Below are 25039 nucleotides of genomic sequence, written 5' to 3'. Positions count from 1 at the left end.
CTACACACAGAAAGTGCCACAGACTGCCAATTTCCCATGTCCCCTCCAAGCCATTCTCTTATTTCTGGTCACCAGGCTGCCCCATAAAGACTGTATTTCTCAGCTTCCCTTGCAGCTAGGTATGACCATGTGACTAGGTTCTCAGTAATGCTATGTGAGAGAACTACTTTGTGTAACTTCTTCCTCATTTGCCTGAAAGAAAACTGTTGCCTTAGACTCTTCTTCTCTTTTCCCCTGCACCGCCCCCACCCCCCCAACAGCTTTCCTCTGGGCTAGACCCCAGACATGCCAGTAATCCAGCTTCAATGATGCAAATGAAGATCTTACCTCAGGGGATAACAGAGTAATAAGAGAAGGAACCTAGGTCCCTGAATGACTCTGGAGCAGAGAAGCCCCAGACATCTTACCATGCTCCTTACCTCAAATGGCAAGAAATTTACATATATGAGAAATAAACTTCTATTTAAGTTCTACATATGTGGAACACTTTGTTACAACTTAGCCCGTACTGTAACCTACATTTTTCCTTTACCTCTTCCCAAATTTATTATTCTGCTTAGCACTTAACACCATCTAACATATAAAATGTTTTCCTTCTTTTCCTCTCATCTGTCTTCCTTAACTAGAATAGTTCCTGGAAGGCAGGATTTTTCAATTAGCAATAATCACCTCAGATAAACTTCACTGGCTGTGACACTGCTACTGCACAAAGCTGAAGGCAGGGGTTTTTGTCATTGTTCACTGTTGCATTCCCAGCACCTAGAAGACTGTCCAGTTCATAGTAAGTACTCAACAAATATACAGCAAATGAACCATTATTGGACACCAAAAATGAAATCATAATCCATGCCACGAGGAAAGAAGAGTGAAAACAGTGGGGAACTTCAGGCATGGAGGGTAGAGAGAAGGCATGTAATCAGAGGAGGAGTACAGTCTCTAAGAAAAAAGCCCCTGCTGCTCTCTTGTGTTTGGATGGAGGACTCTGAGGTTTTGCTTTAGTTCCTGTCCCCATTGGTATTGGTTCTGGAGTTGAGAGAGGAGGAGAGATAAAGTCATGTTTCCGTACCTGCCCCCCACTTAAGAGGAAGTAAACTATATTCTCTTCTACCTTCCATCTACTCTCATTTCCTTCCCCTTCTTGAGAAAAACATGTAACAAAATAAATTCAGGATAATTTATTTTGTAAACTCCCTTAGGTAGAGGGTATTCATAGAAATAGCTGTGGAATGGCAGAAAAACTTAGGAAGAAGTTGAAATGCCTTAACTTCAAATCTGAGGCTTTCATTATTAGCTGGGTCATCTCCAAAAAATGGACTGACCTCTTTTGTCTTCACCATCCTCGCCCATGATGAGTATGTTGTTTTATATTTTACACTTTATAAAATATATTGTATTTTTTGTTGTGAGATGTTACAGGCTCAACTGTGTCCCCCCAAAATTCATAAAGTCCTAACCCCCATTACTTCAGAACATGAACATATTTGGAGACAGGGTCTTTAACGAGGCAATGAAGTTAGAATGGGGTTGTCAGGGTGTTCCCTGATCGAATATGACTGATGTCTTTATAGAAAGAGGAGATGAGGACACAGATACAGCAGAGGAAAGACCATGTGATCACACAGGAGAAGATGGTTGTCTACCAGCAATGTACAGGGACATCAGAAGGAACCAACCTGCTGGCACCTTGATCTTGAACCTCTAGCCTCCAGGACCGTGAGAAAATAAATATCTGTTGTTTATGCCTCCCAGTCTGTGGTATTTTGTTATGGCTGCCCTACAAAAATAATACACGGGATAATGTATAAAACGATTAATAATAACATATGTAATAATAATAGCAATATGTTATGTGTGGTTGCCCTCCAAATGCTTATCATCTTCAGTTTAATTAATAGAAGCAAGTTGTTTAAAATACAGAAAATGACAGTACTGGCCTGTACTGGTGAGAACCACAGAGTAGGGCCCCTTTCTCAAAATAAACTTTGATTGTTGAGGGTGGACTGCCACTGAGAAACTGGGTCAGTGAAAGGCCACAGGCTGGCGAAAAGTCTGGGAATTGTCGCACTGAAGGAAATGGCTATGTGTGACCCAGAGAAGGGAAGACTCAAGGGAACATGAAGCCATCTCTAAAGCCATGAAATGCTCTCTTAAGAAAGAGGAATTCGATTTAGCTGCGTGGGCTCACAGGGGAGAGACAGAATCAGTGGGTAAATGTTTCAGGGAAGTAGATTTCAATGTAAGAAAGGTTTTTCTAAGAGACCTGTTGGCAAAGTTAAACAGGCTACCTTGATAAGTATTCAATGGGGGCTGAAAGACCACTTATTAGAATTGTCAGAGAGGAGACTCAAGCATAGATCCCATGTTTGGATCAGATAAACTTGAATGTTCCTTTCAGTCCCAACATTCTCTGTAAAAATAGATTGTACTCCAGCCAAAGAACAGATTTCAACAGCACTTGGATATATCACTTGTGATTGTAAGAACATGTGCATGATCAACAAATATTTCTGATTATTGTTGATTTGGTGGATATTTAAAAAGATTTACAAAATTTACTAAGAAATAAAATGGAATAACTATTCAAACTGTAGAAGACAGTCCCAGGATCTTAGGAAGATAGAAGGTCCCCTACTAAGATTTTTGGGGTCCCAAAGTATAACCTGTAGCAGAACTGGACTTGTGCTGGTCAAAATCTTGTTTATTTTATGCAAAGGTGCCATCTCAATTTCACACATACACACACACCCCAAAATAATGGAACTTATCTACTAAAAGCTAATCTATCCTGAAAGAATTTGTTAAAATTACTCCCAGTAAGAGTTGACACAGTAAAAGCTGTAGTTTCCCAACTACCATCGGTATGTATGATATTGGGAAAGTCGATACAAGCAAGGGATGATTTGGTAGCTGTATCAGGAACATGGTTTTCATATCCACAAATTGCTACAGAATCATGGAGTGTCACTGGCTCTATAGTGCAGCCGGTGGACACCACCTCATTAGCTGACACCTCTTAATCACTGTGGCTGGAATGTGGGCTTCCCAATCTTGAAACTGACCGCGGGCGGTCAGAGCAGGCGGCGAGTGAGAGCTGCAACAGCTGCGGGCTGAGCTCGGATACCAGAATCGGCGCAGAGAAGGGGCATGATCAGGCGAACTCTCTCCACTTGGGGCTGGGAGGGCAATCACCCCGACCCCCTTGGCTTCCTATCTACGACCGCGGAAGCCTCCCCTCCTCCAGATACCCAGCCTTCTGCGTGTCACCGAGCACCCGCCACCCCCGCCTCCCGGCCCAGGGGAGCGTCTCCCAGGCCGAGGCTCCGAGGGGCCCGCGCGTCTCCAAGACCGGACAGGGGTCCTCACTCACAACGCCTGCGGCTGGCAGAGGGAAAATGCCAAGGGTGCCGAGGAGCGGGAGAGTGCCTCTCAGCTGCTTCAGGTCGTCCTTCTGGCTCCCGAGGACACGCAGAGCCTCGGCGGAGGTGGGGGCGAGGAGGGGTTAACGCGGGAAATTAAGAGACTTTAGCAATTGGCGGTGCTCAAGTTAACCGGGTCTGCAGCGAGCGTTCTGGGGTGCGGAGCAGCCGGCCGCGCACTCGCCCCGGGTCTGGAGCCACCACCGCGGCAGCAGGTCTAGGGCGGAGCGCTCTCCCGCGCCGGGCCGCGCCGCGGGCTGGGGGCACCGGAGGCCGCGCGGAGGCCGGGGCGGGGACCGGGGCAGGCGCGCAGCCGGGGCAGGGGCCGCACTCCGGCGCCGGGGAAGGGGCGACCGAGCCGCGAGCGTCTGCGAGAGCGGCCGCCGGCGCCTCGCGCCCCGACAGGTGCAGGCGCGCGGGCTTCCCATTGGTCGCGGCGGCGGCGGCGGGCCCCGTCCCCGTCCCCGCCCTCGCCAGTCCCCGGCCCAGCCGCGGCGCTGGCTGGGTTGGTAGAGGCGCGTACTCGCGCGCCCGCGCGCCCGCGCACCCCTCGCCCCGTCCCCGCCCCCGCCCCCCTACCTCGCCCCGTCCCCGCCCCCCCACCTCGCCCCGTCCCCGCCCCCTCCCTCTCTCCGCGTCGCCGCCGCCGCGCGCTCGCAAGTTCAGGTAGCGGGCGCGCGGGCGCCTCCGCGGGGGCGCGCGGCCGGGCTCCCGTCCTCCCCCCGCACCCGCCCGCTCGGGGGCGCCTGGGGAGGGAGCGCGCGGGCGGGGGAGCTGGAGCCGGGCGCCGCCACCGAAGCTTCCGTCTCGCTAGCTCGCGCAGCGGCGGCAGCAGAGGTCGCGCACAGATGCGGGTTAGACTGGCGGGGGGAGGAGGCGGAGGAGGGAAGGAAGCTGCCTGCATGAGACCCACAGGTAAGACCGACAGCCCCGGAAGGGGCTTCCTACCCGGGGAGGCGCGCGCAGCCCGGGGAGGAGGAGTTGGTGCCTGGTGCTGCTCCCAAAGGGAGATTTTTTTTTTTTTTTTTTTTTTTTGACAACGCAGAGAAATCTCACTGGGGACTGGGGCAGTAGGATCCATCCCAATCCCGAGGAAAACCAGAGAAGTAGCTTGGGGAGACGGTGCCACATTGTGAGATTCCCAGACAGAGATGTATAGGCCCAGGGAAAAGTGTCTTCTCGGCCCCGAGACGTGGGGAGGCTTTAGACTTTCCCGTGGTGGGCACAACCGCTGAATCCCGGGGACCGGCGCGTAGCCACTGTGCGCTACCCCCTGCCCTCCCTCCTGTCCTCCATTCCCCAGCACACGCAGCATCCCACGGCGGCTGTTACTCAGTGCACCCCGCTCGGGGGAAGGCGGGGGACCTCGCCGTGGGAAAGGGGGCGGGGGCCGCGCGGGGGAGGAACCGGGATGGAGCCTGGGAAGCCGAGGCGCCGGGTCCCAGAGCGGAGGAGGGGGAGTGTGGCCCTCAAGCCCGGGCAGTCTGGCTTATCGTAGTGTTCCGCTTCTGGTTGCAGACTCTTGCAAGCTGGATGCCCTCTGTGGATGAAAGATGTATCATGGAATGAACCCGAGCAATGGAGATGGATTTCTAGAGCAGCAGCAGCAGCAGCAACCTCAGTCCCCTCAGAGACTCTTGGCCGTGATCCTGTGGTTTCAGCTGGCGCTGTGCTTCGGCCCTGCACAGCTCACGGGTGGTGAGTGACCCCGTTGTGACGGGAGGGCCCGGGGATGGCCCAGACGGCAGAGAGAGCCTAGCTGCCAGGACAGCCCTGCACCCCTCCCCCATACACCCAGACTTCAGGTGGACCTGACAACGCGAGGGTGCCTGCGTCCCAGCCTATGGCTGCCCTTCTCCAAAACCCCTGGAGTTCCCTGAAAATTCCCCTGTGGAGCCCGCACAGATTCACACACCCACATTCTGTCTGGAGCTTCCCACCAGCCTCGGGGCCTGGCTTCTCCCAAGGAAAGACAATAAAGCCTGGCCCATTATTCCTACTTTGGCCAAGAAAAAGAGGGGCGGGGGAGAAGTGATGTATTTGTGGACCTCTGACCCTTGCCAATGTCTTCAGCAGACAGGTCAAATTTCAGCCTCTGGATTTAAGCAAGAGTTGTAAGAACCACCTTTGAGAACGTGAAGGGTCTGGAAACGTGGTCAGACTGGCTGAGGGGCAGGTTTATTTGAAAGTTAACTTTCCCTTTCCCTGTGTGTGCAGCCTGTCTGTGTATGCTGGGGCTGGGTAGGGGGTGCAGAGATATTCTTTCAGGTGTGTTTCTGACAGATTGCTTTGCTCACTGAGGTCTGATATAGGGGAATAAAGTCAATTGCTCTTCTATGAAGTAGAGTTAGCTGAAATAAAATGGATAGCCTCAGCCTCCGTGGGCGGCTAATCTATAACATATTTGGTTCTGGGGGAGGGGGATCTTTTGGTTGTGGTAGAAGAAGACAGATGGAGTTCCTGTCTGAATTTCAGAGCCTAGTCTCCCAGCCTCCACTATTCATTGCCGTCCATCATTCCTGTCCATTGCAAACGTTCTCGAGCTTGCTGATATAAAAGGAGCTGAAATACTGTTAATATATAAATAAATTATAATTGGTTGAAAAGCAAGTATTGATTGATATAAATAAACCATTTTAGCGTTTTAAAATATTGCTGTTTCAGAGAATTCGAAGGTGAAAATGGAAAAAAAAAAAAGAATGAAAATTAGCAAAAGTGGAGGAGAGATGTACCAAGTTGTGCTTTAACACAGCAATCAATAACCCTGGCATTCCACTTAGACATCTGAAAGATGACCAGAGCATAAAGTGTTTATTGCAATGTGCATATCTATCAAAGTTAGTGCGAAAACACTTGCTTTGGGGGGACACTGGTTTTTATTTTTAAGAAAGAATAACTTTTTGGGTGCTTGTATTTTTTATAGAGATTTCTCTGAGGCACACTTCCTCTTCATGGAGGAAAAGGTCAAGTGTGAGGCCAGGCCAGCACCTGTGTGGCCTTGCCAGGGCTCAGGTCACAGCCTGTGATCTGCCGTGGACACCAGCTCTGCTTCACAGATGAGTGGAATAGACGGGCAGGACAGTATTGGGTGCATCTGGATCATTTCCTGCCCTCCTGTCTTCTTTGGCCCCCCAGTTCTAGCATTGATTCTCTCAAACCAGGTCGACGTGATTTTTCATCTTGGTCCATTTCTCCCATGTAGATGACAGACTAGTTAATCAAGGTTCATTTACATTTGTCTTGACTGTTGTTATTGGATGGGTGAGGTCTGAGCACAGCCGAGATTTGTTTTGTGCCCTTGGTTCTGCTCGTTCGTGTTTACAGAGCATCCTCCTCAGTATTTCAGGGCTCAGTGTACATCATGGCCACCTCAGTCTTGTGGCAGTCACCTGTAAGGTTCCTATGGCATGTCTTTTTTCCCTGCCTTCCCAGGGAATATTTCTGCCAAGCAGAAATATTCAGAGCGTTGGTGAAGAGGATGGCAGTAAGAGTTGCCTGTCACCTGTCAGTCTCAGAGCTCTTTCTTTTTAGGTGCTTATATGCTGCAGAAAGCTAGCCATCAGCTTTTCACCTTCATCTCCTTCAGGCCGAGAGTGTGATTTCTGAAAGAATATTTATCACTTCACAGTTCCTCTATGAATAAACAGTTTGGGCAGGCAAGGGTGGTGGGGGGTGTCCTGTGGAGTTCACTATACAGAGATTTTCTTTCTTAGGAAAGAAACTCACATGGAGGCTCCAGTAAGGCAATAAAAGCAAATTCACCTTAGCTCTAGACCTGTGCTTCTAAAACTTTAATGTGCATACAAATCACCTGGGATCTTGTTAAAAAGGCAGATTCTGATTCATTTGGCCTGGAATGGGGCCTGAGATTCTGCATTTCTAATGAGCTCCCAGGTGAAGCAGTTACCACTGATCCAAGAACCACACTTTGATTAGCAATGCTTGAGACCAAGGCACTCCTTAAAATAAGTTGCTTCTACTCCAGACTTTCTGCCATCACTCTCAATTACTAAATGCAAATGACCTGTGAGGGGCAGAAGTCTCACCTGATATCAGGTGATACACAGAGCTGAAAATCAGCCCCCAGAGAGTGCTGTTTTTTTTTTTCATCCACAAAAAGGTGTCTATTTAATAGATACTTTTCTGAAATGTGGATTTTTATTTTTGATTACTTTCAATGGAAACGGAACACCACAATGGCAAGATATCATCCTCTCAGCTAGGAGAAAAAAAAGCATGTCCCCAATATGAGTATTAAAGTAAAAGCCTGAACTAGAAAGGAAGAAATTGAGAAAATGATTAGACAAAGAAAAGTAGGAAGAAGAACCCCATCAAAAATGAAATGCTTTGTCTTAGAAAGCCAGAGCTCCAATTCAGTCCTTTGAACCCTAGGGAAGCTTTTATGAGCCAGACTTGTCCTGAGGTGATGTTTGGGTGGCTCTCTCCAGGCTGTCTTTTGTCATGAAGGAAGAGGGCCCTCATTTGGGGCCACTGAGACCAAATGCTGTGCGACAACTAAGATCAGGTTGGTGGGGAGATACAGGACCATGCGTGCATGGAATCTGCATGGGGCGTGGCTTCAGCTGTTTCTCTCCATTCCGCTCCAGCATGCTTGACCAGAGACCTGCTGGGCTTTGAGGGATGCCCAGAGTGTCCCCCACCCCCAGGCTTCAAGGAAGAGAGCCAAGAGTTGGCTCAACAAGTGACTCCTTTAAGGTGAATTCTTTAGCACATTTCTGTATTAGAAATAACTCATACCAGGCTCTGCCACTTGATCGCTTTGGGGTCTTGGGCCTTGGGAGCCTCAGCTTCCTCATCTATAAAATGAGGATGACGGTGTCTAATTTACGGGCTTGGCATGAAGGATGGAAATCATGTAGGCACTTAGTAAATGTAAGTAGTAGTAGGGAGGAGGGGGCTAAGACAGTGTCATAATTTTGGAGACCTTTCATTCAATAAACATTGAGTGCCTATCCCCTGCCCTGAGCTATACACTGTTGCATAAATGTGATTTTTACCTAGAACTCTCTCTTACTCTTCATTTTTTTTCCCAAATGGGCACATTTTCTCTAATTTCTCTTTATCCCCAACTTTTAAATTCCCATAACCTCTTTCATATGTCCCTAGTCAGTAAGCTCTTCCCTTACCTGGGCTCCCATTGCGCTAGCTATAACCTTCTATCATAATATTGTCTCATTTACTAGACCACAAGCCCCCTGAGGCAAGAATCCTGACTTTATGCATTTTTTGTGTCTCAGGTACCCAGCACAACATCTGACACACAGTAGATGTTCAGCTAATTTTGATTGAGAGCAAGAAAAAAAATTCCCATATTACTGCCACACCATTTAGAAAATAATTACTATGAGCGAGTTACTTTATATAAAACTGCAAAAGTTTCATAACAGCTGGGGCTACATCTAATTAATGGTAGTCTATGAGGTTGGGAAAAAATCAGGAAAGGCTCTAGAGAAGAGGTAGCACTTAGGATAGGGTGGTGGGGAGGGAGGGTGCATCTCAGGCAGAGGGATAGCTCGTGCAAAGGTTTGGAGGTGGTTACATGACTGGACTGTTCAGGGAGCAGAACATGGTCTGTGTAATCTAGGATATAGTATACTTACAAGGAATCAGCAGGGTAGAAGGAAAAATAGGTTAGAACCTTATTAAAAGTCCTAGAAGCCCCAATGAGCGTTCTGAAAGTCATACAGCAGGCAGTGGGGAACCCACGGAAGGGTTGAGAGCAGAAGCAAAATATCATCTGAGCTTGGCTCTTCCTTTCTCTGTTTCTAGGTCTCTGACTCAGGTGAACCCCCAGTCCAGCTGTCCTCTCTGTACCCAAGTTATGGTCCTAGTGCAGCTGAATTAAGCTCCTGGAGGTCTCATTTGGTTCATGTTGCTGTAGTGTGTGCTGTGTGCCAGCAGGTAGACACAGATGCTTTCTGACTGACTTACCGATTTGTAGATGTCAAGTCCCTTGGTTTTATTGAGAAACCTTTTCTTACGTGGTAGAGTGAAAGCTTTTCATTCAGTGCTACATCTAAAATTCACAATTTCAAACTGTACTTAATCTGTACCCAAAGTCCCATCTCCTCAAACTCTAACGTATGTTTCTTCAGCAAAAGGCTACCATAATTTAAGCATCATGGAAACTCTTTTGATTTATCCAGTGGGTGAAATGTGAAAGCTTTTGGAGGCAGAAGGATTTCATATAACAAGTAGCAAATCTGTCATCTCAGGCCTGAAGAGGCAAGTCAGAGAATCAGTGGTTCTTTAATTTTTGGATGTAATGAAGAATGTAGGTGAAGATCTCTCTCCAATAAATACTGATTAGATACGTGAAGAAAAGTACCTAAATTATTCTGTTCCTGGTGTCAGAGACATATTTCCAAAGCTTGCAAAAGACCTAATGGCTTGCCTTTAGATGGGAAGCTCTGGTATAAACAAGAGCTCTGTATTCTTTATAGGATGGACAGAACTCAAAGTTCAACCTCTGTCCTTAAATTGTCACCTGGCTTTGGTCAAGTGTTGTGACTTCCCCTTGACTCAGTTCCTTTCATATCACTAATATTTGATTCTGTGATTACAGGAATTTGATAGATTCTAAAATCTGGGTAAAGATGGCTCTCTTTTTCCCACCCATCCGTCCTTCTTCTTCCAGTGTCTATTGTACACCCTGAGGGTACACAGATAAGGGGGCACAGTCCTTGCTTCTGAGAAAACATACAAGTAAGTGTTGGTGTCTTCTTAAAAGTTTAAAAGCAAAAAGCATGAACAAAATTATTTTTTCCACACATATCTTAAATCTGATTTAAAATTTAGTGTTAGTTATTTTAGTGTTATTTATTGGTTCTGATGAGAAAGGTGATTTTGCAGACTGCTCCTCTTTATCCTTGCCCTGGTTTGAAAGCTCATTTGCTGTTTGGCAATTGAAATAACCACACATAGTAACAGTATGTCTAAATAGATCATTGGGATCATTGCCTCTGACTTGAGTGAAAGAAAGGGGCGCAAGGATAGGCTTTCAAATTTGTATACAAATATGGTCCCACTTCACAGAAACCAATCATAGTATCTAGGACTGATTCATAGATGTCTATTCTTATGTATTTTATTGATTCATTGGTCCATTCTTATAAGAATGAGCTGTTCAGCTATTGTTAACCATGGAAGATTGGGAAAAAGGACAAAATTTTAAATTGGCCAACATCTGGGTGATTGATACAAGTTTCCAAATTGCTAATAATTCTTCAATAATAATTAAAAAGTGTTTATCATGTACCAACTCAGTTTTTCACACTTTGTATACAGTAACTCATTTAATCCCTCACTGCTGTATGAAATAGATACTATTATTTATCCTTATTTTATAGAAGAAGAAAAGAAGGCATGGAAAAATTAAGCAACTTGTCCAAGGTCACCTGGCTTGCAAGAGGGGCGTGGTGACCCAGATTATCCTTTTAATGGTAATCTTTCTTTTAGCATGCCAGGGCTTGAAATCCCAATCCCCAAATACATTTTTTCTTTGTATTGTATTTGACTCAAGATTTTTCTATAAGCTGCAGTTACCAGATATTTTGAAACACCCCCTGCTCTAGTAGAAGTGAACTCTCTTGTGGTGTGAGCAAAAAGCAGAAAGCATACAAACAAATCAACAACAATAACAAAATCCCACAACCCAAGACAAATTGAACTCCAGAGTACCTGAACCTTTGGCTCTGAATGGTGAACGGTAAGAGGACAGAAACCCCTGTGCCTGTCCTTTTGTGGCTGTTGGAGGAAGGTAGTCAGAATGGGTCGTGTCTGACTCTTACCTGCTCTGCCAAGGGTGAGTAAACAAATGGCTGGTTTCTGGGGCCTTCTGCTAGTGATTGTCACTGCCATCACCATTCCTGAGGGTTCTCTGAGCTCTGTTGCCCCTTTAGCAAGAGGCTTCCTGAGAATGGTTCTTTTTCATGTAATTTGGACAAACACTTAACAAGTATACAGTTTGCAATATGTTTCTACCTGTATTACCACCTTTAATTTTCTTAACAACCTAGTAAGATGAGGAAGAGATTTTGAGTATTTCTCTCTCTCTCTTTTTTGCTTTCTGCCTTTTGTTGGTGTTTTTAAATTTCAAGAGACGTCCTCAGTGAGGCTGTTGTTCCAGAGGTCCAGAAATATCAGACAAAGCCAGATTAGGAGTAATAGCTTCTATTGGTCAAGACGTTCCTCTTTGTCATTTTGGTCCAGACTTTAAACTTATCTTCTCAGCTGTAAGATGTAGATGATAATCTAGTTAGTATATGTCAACAGGTAAACGAAAAACAAAATCTGGCCAGGCGCTGTGGCTCATGCCTGTAATACCAGCGCTTTGGGAGGCTGAAGTTGGAGAATTACTTGAACCCAGGAATTTGAGGCTACGGTAAGCTATGATCGTGCCTCTGTACTCCAGCCTGGGCAACAGAGCAAGATTCTGTCACTGCAACAAAAAAAGAAAAAAGAAAAAGAAATCTAAGGATTGTGAGTGTGTGTAAAAATTCCCCCCAAAAGGTTAAATTTGGGCTGGATATGGTGGCTCACGCCTGTAAGTACAACACGTTGGGAGGCTGAGTTTGGTGGATCACAAGGTCAGGAGTTCAAGACCAGCCTGGCCAACATGGTAAAGCTCCATCTTTACTAAAAATACAATAATTACCCAGGCATGGTGGCTGGCTCCTGTAATCCCAGCTACTCGAGAGGCTGAGGCAGGGAATTGCTTGAATCTGGGAGGTAGAGGTTGCAGTGAGCCGAGATCATGCCACTGCCCTTCAGCTTGGGTGACAGAGCAAGACTCCATTTCAAAAAAAAAAGAAAGGTTAAATTTGAAGTAAAAATAACATGTTATAGTTTGTGAGATCTGAGGGTCATGTACTCAGAAAGCCATGTTTGATGGTATGAGCTTAAGATGCTGTGTTTTAGGAAAGAATTTGGCCCAACATTTCCTCTTCTCTCAGAAGAGGGATGCTGTACCACCCTAAGAGAAAAGAAACTGTTCACTCAAGAAGAAAAACAAATAGAAATAATTAAGTGAGTTGCTCAAATAGCTTCTTAACTGCGAGTATTGTAATTGCTTTCTTAATATTAAACAAGGTAAACTGGGAACATCAGAGAAGTCAAACAAAATAATTCTTGACGTAATTTGGAAAGGACAGTAAACTTGGGAGTGCTGTTACAGGTGAACCTCCCCTGTGGAACAGAACCATGTGCAGGCCCCAGCAGGTCAGGGCCTGCAGGCAGACAGAAGCATCACCCTTTCCATGTGTGCACCCAGTCTCCAGGAGTGGATTTTGGTTCTTAGGAGTGAGAGGAATTGCAGAACTGGATAAACCTGATCAGTGATCATTTCGTCATCATCCCAATCCGTTGAGCATTTCAAGAGAGGATGAGTAAGGGTGACGTTCTTTGAAAATGAAGATGTAACTTGGTTATCTCATGCTTTGTTTGAAATTGGTGACTTTTATCTTCCAGAATTACCAGCTTTGAAGTGGAGATGAGCAAGGAGGGTCACTCATGTATTATATTCCTTTTTTCTCAGAGTGGCAAAATATAAAAAGACCTTATTTTTTGGGTCCGATTGTATTTATGGAAGACATAGTGGTTGAGTTGGGTAAGTCAGTAAGAGAGAGATTCTTTTTAAGAAATAAAGAAAATGGGCCCAGTGTGGTGGCTCATGTCTGTAATCTCAGCACTTTGGGAGGCAGAGGTGGGTGGATCACTTGAGCCCAGGAGTTCAAGGCCATCCTGGGAAGCATGCAAAAATCCCATCTCAATCAAAAATACAAAAATTAGCCGGGTGTAGCAAGGCGCAGTGGCTCATGCCTGTAATCCCAGCACTTTGAGAGGCCCAGGCGGGTGGGTTACTTGAGATCAGGAGTTTGAGACTAGCCTGGCCAACATGGCAAAACTCTGTCTTTACTAAAAATACAAAAATTAGCTGGGCATGGTGCCACACACCTGTAATCGCAGCTACCCGGGAAGCTGAAACAGGAGAATCGCTTGAACCCCAGGAGGTGGAGGTTACAGTGAGCCAAGATTGTGCTACTGCACTTCAGCCTGGGTGACAGAGTGATACGTCATCTGAAAAAAAAAAAATTAGCCAGTTGTAGTGGTGGGCTTCTGTAGACCCAGCTACTCAGGAGGCAGAAGTGCAGTGAGCTGAAATCGAGCTACTGCCCTCCAGCCTAGGAGACAAAGCAAGACCTTGTCTCAAAAAAAAAAAAAAAAAAAGAAAGAAATTAAATGTATTCTTATGCATTATCTGCATAAGAATATTGTGGATTCTTTGACACCTTCATGTACACAGCACTGTTCCTGTTCTAAATAGTTGCAAATTCAGATTCTCAGTACATAAAAGAATCCTTCAGACTTTCCTAAACACTTAAACCCAAAAGATCCTGATTTTCTCCAGGTGAGAAACAATAGGATCTGCTTTTTTGTAAAAATTTGACAGGTTTAGAGTTAATCTCGTGAGAGGCTCTCAACCGTCCTTTTAAGCTACCACTGTTAACCACCTCTGAGTCTCAAGGTTAGAATGTAACCCAAAGATGCATTTTCAGTTAATGTTTTGTGTGTGTCGGGGGGGTCTCATCTGTACATTTTGGTTATAGCATGACAGCATGTACTCAGTGTCTGATGAAGGCTACCTCAGTGTTTAAATTATACTTATACAAAATGGCGGGGGGTGTAGTGTCTTAGAAATATAAAGTTCATCTGATTTAGAACAATATGGTTCTGGATTGCTCTGTGACCTTTAAAAGACTTGCCCAGATTTTCCCCTTTGGATTGTAAATGGTGGACTGGGCTTTTTCTATCATCCTTCTGTTCACACCATTGCTTTGCAGATGGGAGGTGCTCATTCTGTTTTTTTTTTGAGACAGAGTCTCATTCTGTTGCCCAGGCTGGAGTGCAATGGTGTAATCTTGGTTCACTGCAACCTCCGCCTCCTGGGTTCAAGTGATTCTCCTCCCTCATCCTGCCTAGTAGCTGGGATTACAGGTGTGTGCCACCACACCTGGCTAATTTTTTAATTTTTGTGTAGAGACGGGTTACACCATGTTGGTTAGGCTGAACTCTTGACCTCAAGTGATCTGCCCACCTTGGCCTCTCAAAGTGCTGGGATTACAGGTGTGATAATCTGCTTTTAATAATGACTTAAGTTTTTTAGGGGGCAAAGACTTGGAGAAGTATAGGGTCTTGTAGAAAACACATAGGGCCAGTTTTCCATGCAACTGTCACCAACTGGCTGAGTGACCGTCACCTAATTACTGCCTCGGTCTCGTTATCTGTGAAAAGGCAACAATACTTCGACCATCTGCCTTCCATGGTTGTGAGAATCAGGGGCATCACTGAGGGAAGTATCATAACTATCTGAGGTACCAACATCACCACCAACAAACTGGTAATGCGTTTTTACTGCATTCACTGTGCTGGAGTCAGCCATACAGAGAGCTTCCTCCGTCCTGACGGGGCATAGCATAACAAATGCATCACAGTACCCAATGGCACAGGCCAAGATAAACATATGGAATAAATGAAGTGATCGTTGGCCCCAATAGTCCCATGGAACTGACTGTCATGATTTGGCATGATAGGTCCTATAGTGGAGGTTTATTTCAGAGACTGGGGAGAGGGAGGAGTAGGGAAAGGCTTACCAAAGAATGTGACATTTGAGCTAAGCTTTGAACAATAAAATAGTTTTCCAGGCAGAGAAGGTGTCAGAGGTGATATTTTTCAGGAGAGAGGACTGGGAAAGCAGAGACTTGAATGATAAAGAATATGTACTGAAGACAAGGAATAGCTTAAGGCAGCCTTAGTAAAGGGCCAGCTTGGGAAGAGAAGAGGCCAGAAAGGCAGGTTGACCTCACACGCCCAGCTAACTAGAATGCCTAGGAATTTGAACTTTATACGGTAGCAGCTGGGAGCCTACAAGTTATGTATTCAGGGGCATGGAGTGATCTGATCTTTGTTTCAGAAAATAATGCTTTAACAATGTGGGAGCAGAAGAGAAGTAGAGAGACCTTTAGTCATTGAGTGCTTATTGTGCATGTGTTGGTGAACGGGTGGAGGATACACTGGGGGAACAAAACAAAGCTCTGCCCTCAGGTAATTTATATTCTAGTGTGGGCTACTTAGGAAACTGTTGCATTGACGCAGAAGGGACTTGCTGGGAGCTTTCACTGGAGAACAATAAATGGAGGTAAAAGATGCAGAGAGGGAAAATTCATGGAGGCCAGACTGCTGGCTGGACATGGAGATGGAGGAGGTGGAGGAATTAGCAGAGCTCCAACAGTGGCCATTCGGAGGGAAAGCTAATGAGTTCATTCTGGATGAGGAAGCTTGGGTCACCTGCAGGACATCCATTTGGGCACCATCTGTCTATCAGGCAGTTGAAAACTCAGTTTGGCACTCAGGAGAGGGATTCGAGCTGGCCATGAAAATTTGTTTGTTATCTACATTGAGAGGGTCGCTAGAGCTGCAGGAGGAGCTGAATTTCCCAGGAAGCGAGGGTAGAATGAGCAAATAGGAGAGTTTCAGGATGAAGCCCAGGGGACACTCACATTTTAAGTGTCAAGAGAAGCAAGTAGGGAGGCTGAGGAGTTATGCTGACTATCAGCATTGGTCATAATAAGAATTTTAGAGAAACAAACAACAGTTTATTCTGGCAACTAATTGCCCCTCTTATTTGGAGGCAGGAGACTTATTTGTATATTATTCCTTTAATGTTTAAGCAATCTGAATTCTAGATGCCCATATCAACTGGACAGAAAGTTGGCAGAGCCAGAAGGAAGGAAGCCTATGATTACAGGATGGAGAATCCACATAAGAGATATCTGAGGCTCAGCTGCAGAAGAGTCAGAACATTTTCTTTTCTTTTTCTTTTTTTTCTTTTTAAATATTTTATGGCGTTTTAGGATTGGGGGTACATGTGAAGAACATGTAGGATTGTTGCTTAGGTACATACATGGCAATGTGGTTTGCTGTCTTCCTCCCCATCACCTATATCTGGCATTTCTCCCCATGCTATCTCTCCCCAACTCCCCATCCCCCGCTGTCCCTCCCCTAATTCCCCCTGACAGACCCCAGTGTATGGTGCTCCCCTCCCTGGGTCCATGTGTTCTCATTGTTCAACACCCACCTATGAGTGAGAACATGTGGTGTTTGATTTTCTGTTCTTGTGTCAGTTTGCTGAGAATGATGGTTTGCAGGTTCATCTATGTCCCTACAAAGGACATGAACTCATCATTTTTTATGGCTGCATAGTATTCCATGGTGTATATGTGCCACATTTTCCCTGTCCAGTCTGTCATTGATGGGCATTTGGGTTGGTTCCAAGTCTTTGCTATTGTAAGCTCTTGTTGCCCAGGCTGGAGTGTAGTGGCATTATTTTGGCTCACTGCAGCCTCTGCCTCCCCGGATCAAGCAATTCTCCTGCTTCAGCCTCCCGAGTAGCTTTCTGGCCTTCACTGGGAGGACAAAGCTAAGAGGAGAAGAAGAGTACAGCAGGGTCAGTGTGGCCATGAGTGGCTTTGGGTGTTTCCCTTCCTGGGGATGTTGAGCAGATGGATCTGTCACTTGAACACTGCAGTGATGGTGGCTAGGAACCTTCCTCCCTGCTGCTGCCCCTTCCTTTTTCCTGGGGCACTGGGATTTTTAAAAATATGTTCAGTGCTCCAGATACAAATTCTCCCTGCACAAATTTTTTGGCGCTGTCCTTGAGTTTTTCAAAGATTCAGTCTTCTCTGGCTGTCAGTTCATCTTCAAAGTATTTGATTGTTAGAGAGTGATCTCTCCATCACTCCACCCCCTGTGACCAGCTTTGTCACCTCTGAAGCAAGTCCCTTAACCTCACCATGCTTTGCTTTCTTCATCTGTAAATCAGGGGCCATAAGGCTTGTTCCTCTGGACCTCACAGGGACACAGGATGTGCTGGTATACAGGTGGCAGTGGCAGAGGCATTTGATAAATACGAAACAGTTGTTATTGCATGTCTGGTGGGAGACATCTCTTCATTGTGCCTAGGGCTATTTTTGCTTTTTGCCTCCTTAAGTACGAAGGGAGGGTAAGGGATGCTCTGTGCAGCACGTAAACGCCTTCCCATGTGCGGGTCCTGACCCCGTGAAAGCTCATTGTGTGTGGACATGATGTCAGGCAGCTGGAGGAGCTGTTTTGCTGCAAAATGGGATGTGCCAGTCTGTTCTCAGTGCCTGCTGCTGGCATGTTCAGTGAATGGTGGCGTCTGGAGATGGAGAAGGTCCTTGTGGCGTTGAAAGGAACTTCTCAATAGCTGTTGGCCCAAGCCCAGTCGGCTCCTTTTGTGTGCTCACAGAAGCCTCAGGAAAAAGAAATTAAACATGTGAGGGGGCATGTGATTTGTTATAGGTGCTCCCAAGGTCCGTGAGAGAGGGAGGTGCTCCATGCGTCCCTCGCTCTGCCTCCCCCTTATCCAGCATGCTATTTCTGTTGCTGGAAGTGTGCAGGCACAGTGAGTTCACCCCCACGGGCTCAGGTAGGACGGTGGGTGACCTGGGAGTTGCATTTGAATCCAGTGACTCACTTAGTGCTTATCCTTTTTGTTGACTGCCTCCTCTCACCTCTAGCTGCCTGCTGTCTCCAACTCTTGGGAATCCTCTTTATAGCTTTGCAGGTAGGATACTGCGTTTTGGTATCTGTGGGCTGGAGATCTTGGGATTCCTAGTCCTTTGTGGGAATGCCTGGAAATCCTCTGCATTCCAGCCTCAGAGCCCTTCAGGAAAGCAGCCTGCTAGCCTGCTGAGAGTACCTTGTTGCAACCTCTTCTCAGCCCCAGACCTTCCTAGATCTTTGCCATGTATGGGCCCCTGGAATGCCAGGGCCTGATTTGAGGAAGATTCCTTAAAGTGCAGTCTGTTCAATGAGCTTTGAATTAATCAAGGAGGGTCTTGTGTGGTTTAAGGAGGTAGCAGGGCATTTATCTATCCCCTCGAGAGTGGCTTTGCTGAAAATCTGCTGCTGCAGTTTTCATTTACATGGAAATGAGCACACACAGCTCTTGCCCCTTGTCATCTCCAGATGAAGGAAGACCCAGTTCTTTGGGAGCTCTTCAAACACACAGAGTCTCTAAAGCTGGGAGGGAACCTACCCTGTCTCTGTGGCAGTTGCCTTCGCATCTTGGGTGAAATACTGCAGCCACACTCAAGGGTAGACTCCTGACTCTGTCGTTGCTGCTGTTAAAATTGCTCTTTCTCAGTTTCCTCCATGCAGTGTGGTTTACAGGGGCTTCAGTCAAAAGCAGCGCTGGCTGCTGGCCTCTGCCTTCACTTTGCTCCGTGGTTTGGGTGCATCTTGCTGCCTATGTGCCTGGGTCGTCTAATACTTGGCATTTTCTTTACTGCCTGCTGTGTTGATGTTGCTGCTAAACTGGGTCATGTTCTCGGTGATGTGGCCTAAGCTAACTTCCATGGAAATGCAAAAGACTTTACAAGCCCATTTCTTCCTGGACATTCAGTTGACATTGAAACTGTGCGTTCAGTACCATTACTGGATTAAGATACACACACTTTGATAAGGTTGAAGAGTGCGATGGCCGCACATTCACGTCAGTGAACGCACCCAGGATGACGCGTGAACTTGGAAAAGCCAGGGTGGGGCAGAATTCCCGTTAGCCCTGCTGACCCCACTCACTGACTCTGCCCTAAGCCCCTGTGCTGTCTCCTCCAGCTGGCCTTTCCACAGCTGTTCCTGCGTCTGGGCACCGCTGTCAGCTTCCATCTCACTGCCACAATCTGTGACTCTCAGATGGTCCTTGGCTTCCTCCCCAGTTCCAGGAAATCTGTCTGTTCTCAGAACTCATAGAGCACTAGAATCATGGCATGGTGAGCTGGAGAGAGCCAGGAAGAGGGTGTGGGCTAGGGTTTGCATGGACCCCCTAGCAAAAAAAAAAAAGCTCCCCTGCAGGCTTTTCCTGGACAGAGTGGGGACTGAGGGCACCTGGCCGAGCAAGCTGCCCCTGACACACCTGCTGTCACCTGACTGTGCCCCTGCTTTAGATGTTGGGCCTCCTCATGTCCTTTCGCCAGCATATGGAAATTCTGCACATGGTGCAGCCATATTGTTCTAGAGATGAGGAGAAAGAAGGGCTCTGTTACCATGTGACAATCCTGGGGGTGTTGGGGGTGGGAATCCCTGGTCTACTGCTTTGGTGGCTTTATATGTGGGGCAAACAGCTTAATTGCCCCTGCCTCAGTTTATTCTTCTGTAAGGTGAGGGCTAATAGTACCCATGTTATAGAATTGTTGTGAGAATTAAATAAGCTAAATCTATAGAAACACAGAAGAGTGTGAAACACACACATATTGGTGTCTTCATTGTTATTGTTAAAGCTAGGATCCACAGCCAATTCATCTTTTTTCACCTGACTGTGACCTGTGTGTTCTAGATACTCAGTAAGCCTTTGTCTACTAACTTACAAACATGGGAAGGACTGAGAGCAAACCCTAATGTCAGACCTCCGCAGCCACCTTACAAATTCCTCGAGGGCAGGCACAATACCTTCCTCTTGTTTCCCTCTCAAATCGCAGCATACATATGTAGTCCCGGTTGAGCACTCATAGCTTGATTAGAGGGTTGAAGCACTCCACAGCCAAGTTTAACAGCTAGGGCCCACCCCTCTATGAATAAAGGACACTGTGGAGCCAAGGGCTGTATTATTTCTGAATGCTCCATCTTTTCCTCGTTGCTTCTGACATCTGGGTCAGGCAGCAGGAGCAGCTGCAGTGATGGGCAGGGAGGACAGTGAGAGGGTTAATGTCTGGCCTTGACTTGCGCCTTGCCCCTCTCTTGGGAGTGACAGCACCTGGAGTATTGAGTTTTTCACTGACAGTGATGAAGGTCCAAACGTGGCTTTGCAGTCAGTCCTAAGGGTGGAAAAGGGAGGAAGTCTTTCTGGCTTCTTATCGTCATCTACTCTTACATTTGTCCAACAAGAATTTATTGAGCACTTAACTATGTTCAAGAGCTGCCCTAGGTGCTAAGACTAGAAATAAGAACACGGTACAGTCCCGGCCCTCAGGAGCTTGAGGCTGTGTGGGATACTGTCTCAGTCAGCTTGAGCTGCCTTAACAAAATGCCATGCTGGGTGACTTAAACAACGGGAATTTATTTTGTCACAGTTCTGGGAGCTGGAAGTTCATGATCAAGGTGTCAGCAGGGCTGTGTTCTGGTGAGGGCTCTCGGCTTGTAGACACAGCCTTCTTGCTATGTTCTCACATGACCTTTCCTTGGTGTCGGTGCAGGAGTGGGGATGGGAGAGTGCTCTCTGGCCGTGTTGGATTAGGGCCCCACCCTTATAACTTCATTTAACTTTAATCATTACCTCTTAAAGGCTCTATCTCCAAATATAGTTGTATTAGGGGTTAAGGCTTCAGTGTATGAATTTAGAGGGACACAATTCAGTTTTTAGCAGATACCAAAGGAAGACAAATGTTAATTCTGAGGAAAAGGTGCAGTAAGGAACCCAGAGCTCTTATCCCAGCTAGGGGAAGTCTAGGAAGGCTTCTAGGAGGAGATGATGCCAGAGCTCAGTTCTGAAGGAAGCGGAAATTAGGTGAAGAAGGGGGAAGGAAGCAATAGGAGCAAAGGTGAAACCACAGGAAACTGCCAGTGTTTGTATAAGGTGAGGGTGGCAGGGGCTATGAACCATAGCTTACCTATTCATGCATTTCATTAAGTCATTCATCAGTGTTTCCTAAGTGTCTGCTATTCATGCAGGCACTGATGGTAGAGTCCAGAGATGATCTGGAAGCTCAAATTTGCAGAATTTCCCAAATTACAGGGCCATAACATTTGCTCCAATCTAATCAAACTACTGCTAGACACTCACATTATTCGATTACAGCTGCTGGCCACTAAAAATCAATTGCAAGTAGCACCCCAGGCCATCCATTGAGCCCGCCCTGGTTTAGGTCAGGTAAATATTGAATTATGATGGGGAGTTAGCCTGCGGAGAAGTGATGGGTTAATATCCACAGTAATCGGAGGACATCACAGATTTTTTTTAAAGTCATTTTGAATTTATGTTTTAAGGGACATTTTCTTCTCTCCTAGTCAGGACATTTTCTTTGTTCTTTGTTCTTTTTCTGATATTTAAAGTTAAAACATATGGAGCATCTGAATGATTCATGATTCCAGGTTTGGTTATCGGGCCATTCTAATAGGGCCATGTTATGAGACCTGAAACTCTTTTGGTTGGAGAAGGGGCCCCATGCCACCTGGCAGAGAGCATGGTAGCTGAGTCCACTGGGGTCTCAGTCTCCTTGCTTGCCCCTCTCTGCTCAGTACCTCCCAGAGCTTCTTAGCTTCATGCCCATGGACCATCTCCTGGAGGTCTCTGAACCATCCCCCCCGACCCCACCCCGAGCATGATGGAAGACTTGTAGTTGCATTTTTCTGAAGTGGGTTTGTAGCTTTCAGCAGAATCTCAGATGGGTTAATTAACCGAAAAAGCTTTTTTAAAAAATCACAAGCTTAGAACAAACTGCTTAGAGTAAATCTGTACCTAAACTGTTGATACAGATCACAAAGAGAAGGAAACAGTTTTCAAGAGATTGAGGTTTGGGGCTTACGCACCTTTGGGCTAGGGTTGGTGCAGTACTGGGAAAGCCTAAAGAGGAAAGGTGGGCAGTGCTGGCCAGCAACTCTATTCAGACTGGGTAGGCATCAGAGCTGTCCCTTTAATTGAACCCTTCACCCACCAGGGCAATTGAAAACACCGTGCAGTTTAGAAAAGTTTCCTGCCACAGCTGGCTTGGAAATGTGTCAGAAAGTGGCTTCTGTCTACATGGCATAAGAATAAATAGATACAGAACAGGTAGACAGATCAAATGTATGTGGAGTCTGTAACATGCAAGGTACTGTGCTAGGCAGGACGGGAGAGTCAGAGATGAATGATGGGTAAGATTTAAAAGCCTGAGTTATTATAGAAAATTGTGAGTGAAAAAAATCATCTTTGTTTTTCTCCCCCTGAAAATATGAACATAATGAGAAATATTCCAATAAACAGGCAAAACGATGCTTTTGTCTCAGTTATCTCTGTAATTCAGCATGTTGTTATGACATATTGAAGCATTATCGACTTTATAACTGTGATTGCGCTACTGCTTCCAGTGTTCTAAATGGATGGTTTAGTTGCATATGAATAAAGGTTTTTTTTTGTTTTTTTTTCCCATTTGACTATTAGAAGGGTAACGAATGTTCCTGTTGTTTAGACCTGTCGTCCACTCAGTCTGGGCTTGGGGTTTGTCATGTTAGAGCTGAAGGGGCCAGAGAGGTTGCCTTAATTAGTGATAAGGAAATGAAGGCCCAGAAAGCAGAGTGAGCTGCTGGTGTCACAACTGGTTAGGGGCAGAGCTGGAACGGGGACCCCAGTATATTCTCTCAGGTGGGGCTTCTCTATAACATCATTTGCTTTCCTCCAGACAACTGGGAATCATCACAACAGGATCCACCTCCTGAGGGTTATGTGGATTAAATGAGATAATACAAGGGAAGGTACTTACAGAAGGTCTGACTCAGAACACAAGCTCAATGAATGCTAGCCAATATTCCTTGTATTGTTCTTACTGCCTGTGAATCTTGTGCTGTCTAAATTCATGCAAACTCTTATTTATTTATATAAATTTATGGGGTACAGGTACAATTTTGTTGCATGCAGAGTGGTCAAGTCAGGGCTTTTAGGGTTTCCATCACCCATATAATGTATGTTGAACCCATTAAGTAATTTCTCCTTAGCCACCCCCTTCCCACCCCTCACCTTTCTGAGTATCCATAGTCTATTATTTCACTCTCCAGGTCCATGTGTACAACTTTTTTGGCACCCACTTCTGAGTGAGAACATGCAATATTTGTCTTTCTGTGCCTGGCTTATTTCACTTAAGATAATGACCTTCAGTTTCATCCAAGTTGCTGCAAAAGACATGATTTTCTTCTTTTTTGCAGCTGAGTAGTATTCTGCTGTGCATATATACCACATTTTTAAAAATCTAGTTATTGGTTTATGGACACTTAGGTTGATTCCACATCTTTGCTGTCGTGAGTAGTGCTGCCATAAACATACAAGTGCAGGTGTCTTTTTGATGTGATGACATCTTTTCCTTTGGGTAGATACCCAATAATGAGATTGGTGGATAAAATGATAGTTCTATTTTTAGTTCTTTGAGAAATCTCTATACTATTTTCCATAGAGGTTGTGCCGATTTACAATTCTACCAATGATGTATGAGTTGTTATGATTTTTTAAAATCTTTTTCATAATGGCCATTCTGACTGGGGTAATATGAGATCTCATTGTGTAAACCCTTTTTGAATAGGCTCTTCCCTGCCCCCGTGTCACTGCTTGGTGAATGTATTTCATATATGTATGATCTGCTAACTACTTCTTTCAATTTCCCTCAAACGCATCTGCCCTTCATCTGGCTTCAGACGGCATCCCCTGGTTATAGGGAACACCCAGGTGCGCCTTGCACTTTTTTATGGAGTTTCAGTAAGCTCTTGTCCTTCAGACTTCACCTCCTTAGGAAGGTCCCTCCCTGTCAGCCCCTCTGTCTCCTCACTTTTTCTGTTTGTCTCAGTCTCCCTTGGCTGGGGCTCTGCAGTTCCACTGAGGCTTGGCTGACGAGCACTGGCAGATAGCTGCCCCGGCATGTGGGCAGGCCCAGCGCCAGAGTGACAGGCTCCTTTCTGATGTTATTCAGAACATTGTTGACAACTGTTTCTTCTGTCTCCAGAGGACAGAGGCCCAAACTCTCAGGCCCTTTTTTGGGGTTCCCTGATGGCCAGGAGCCCATTGTTTCATGAACACTGTGTAGTGTAAACTGTTTTTCCTCAGCCAGACTCTGTTGCAGGAACAGATGTAATGAGGGACCTTCATGTTTAAAACCTCACATTCGTGAGCACAAACTGTGAGGTTTTACGATGCCTTACTATGGTGAAGTCATCAAAGCCAACCCAGAAGCAAAAGCAGGATGAAGCAGTTAATGGTTTATGTGAGAATATTAATGCAACACTTAACATACTTTTTAAAAGTGGAGAAATGGTATTTGTCATGTTTCAGACCTTTAAGAAGTGTGAAAGTTTGAGACCTTTTCTGTTACATATATATGTTACCAAGAATATGCAGCTTAGTCCCGCAGAAGTTGAATATTCATAGGCCTTAAAATGCTTGTCTCAGGCAAGAAATCACAGTATTGTAAAATAGCAGCTTAATTATTTCATGCCTGCATTTCAGTGAGAATTACTAAGTATTTCCGAAGTACTATATGCCAGGTTCTGTAGGGGATTGACTGATCCCCAGATAGGGCTTCTACCATAGACCTGGTATGTATTTACTTGGGAAATGATTTTGTCACCTACAATCGTGATGTAAGATGTTGGGCACATAATCAGAGGGTTGTGGGGTTCAGGAACGGAAAAGATTGTTCTCACTTGTTTGAAGACGAGAGGGGGAATTTGTGACAGAGATGACATTTAAGTTAGGCCTTGAAAGACGTGTGCACTGGGAAGGGGAGTGGGGTGGGAGGGCAGTGAGGATAGTTGAGGGGTACACGCAAGATGTGTTGTTGGAAACAGTG

The 25039-nt window shown here is 45.8% G+C and overlaps 1 protein-coding gene across 3 annotated transcripts in view; it reads left to right on the top strand.

Annotated features, from left to right (window-relative positions):
- Positions 1-4138: 4138 nt before the first annotated feature.
- SUSD4 (sushi domain containing 4) overlaps positions 4139-25039 on the top strand; it is a 140997-nt gene continuing 120096 nt past the window's right edge. For 2 of the 3 annotated variants that reach the window (XM_017526383.2, XM_017526381.2), the window contains exons 1-2: positions 4139-4331; positions 4935-5114. In XM_017526383.2, the coding sequence (XP_017381872.1) occupies positions 4970-5114 (145 nt within the window). In that variant the 5' untranslated portion in view covers positions 4139-4331; positions 4935-4969. Of the gene's footprint in view, positions 4332-4458; positions 4549-4934; positions 5115-25039 lie in introns of those variants that run through there. The other variant, XM_017526382.2, reaches the window with a different exon arrangement.

The sequence above is a fragment of the Cebus imitator genome, unplaced genomic scaffold, assembly GCF_001604975.1.
Source record: "Cebus imitator isolate Cc_AM_T3 unplaced genomic scaffold, Cebus_imitator-1.0 Scaffold42, whole genome shotgun sequence".
In the NCBI taxonomy this organism is placed as follows: Eukaryota; Metazoa; Chordata; class Mammalia; order Primates; family Cebidae; genus Cebus; species Cebus imitator.
The sequence above is the reverse complement of the archived record's forward strand: the minus strand, read 5'-3'. Positions and strand labels throughout refer to the sequence as shown.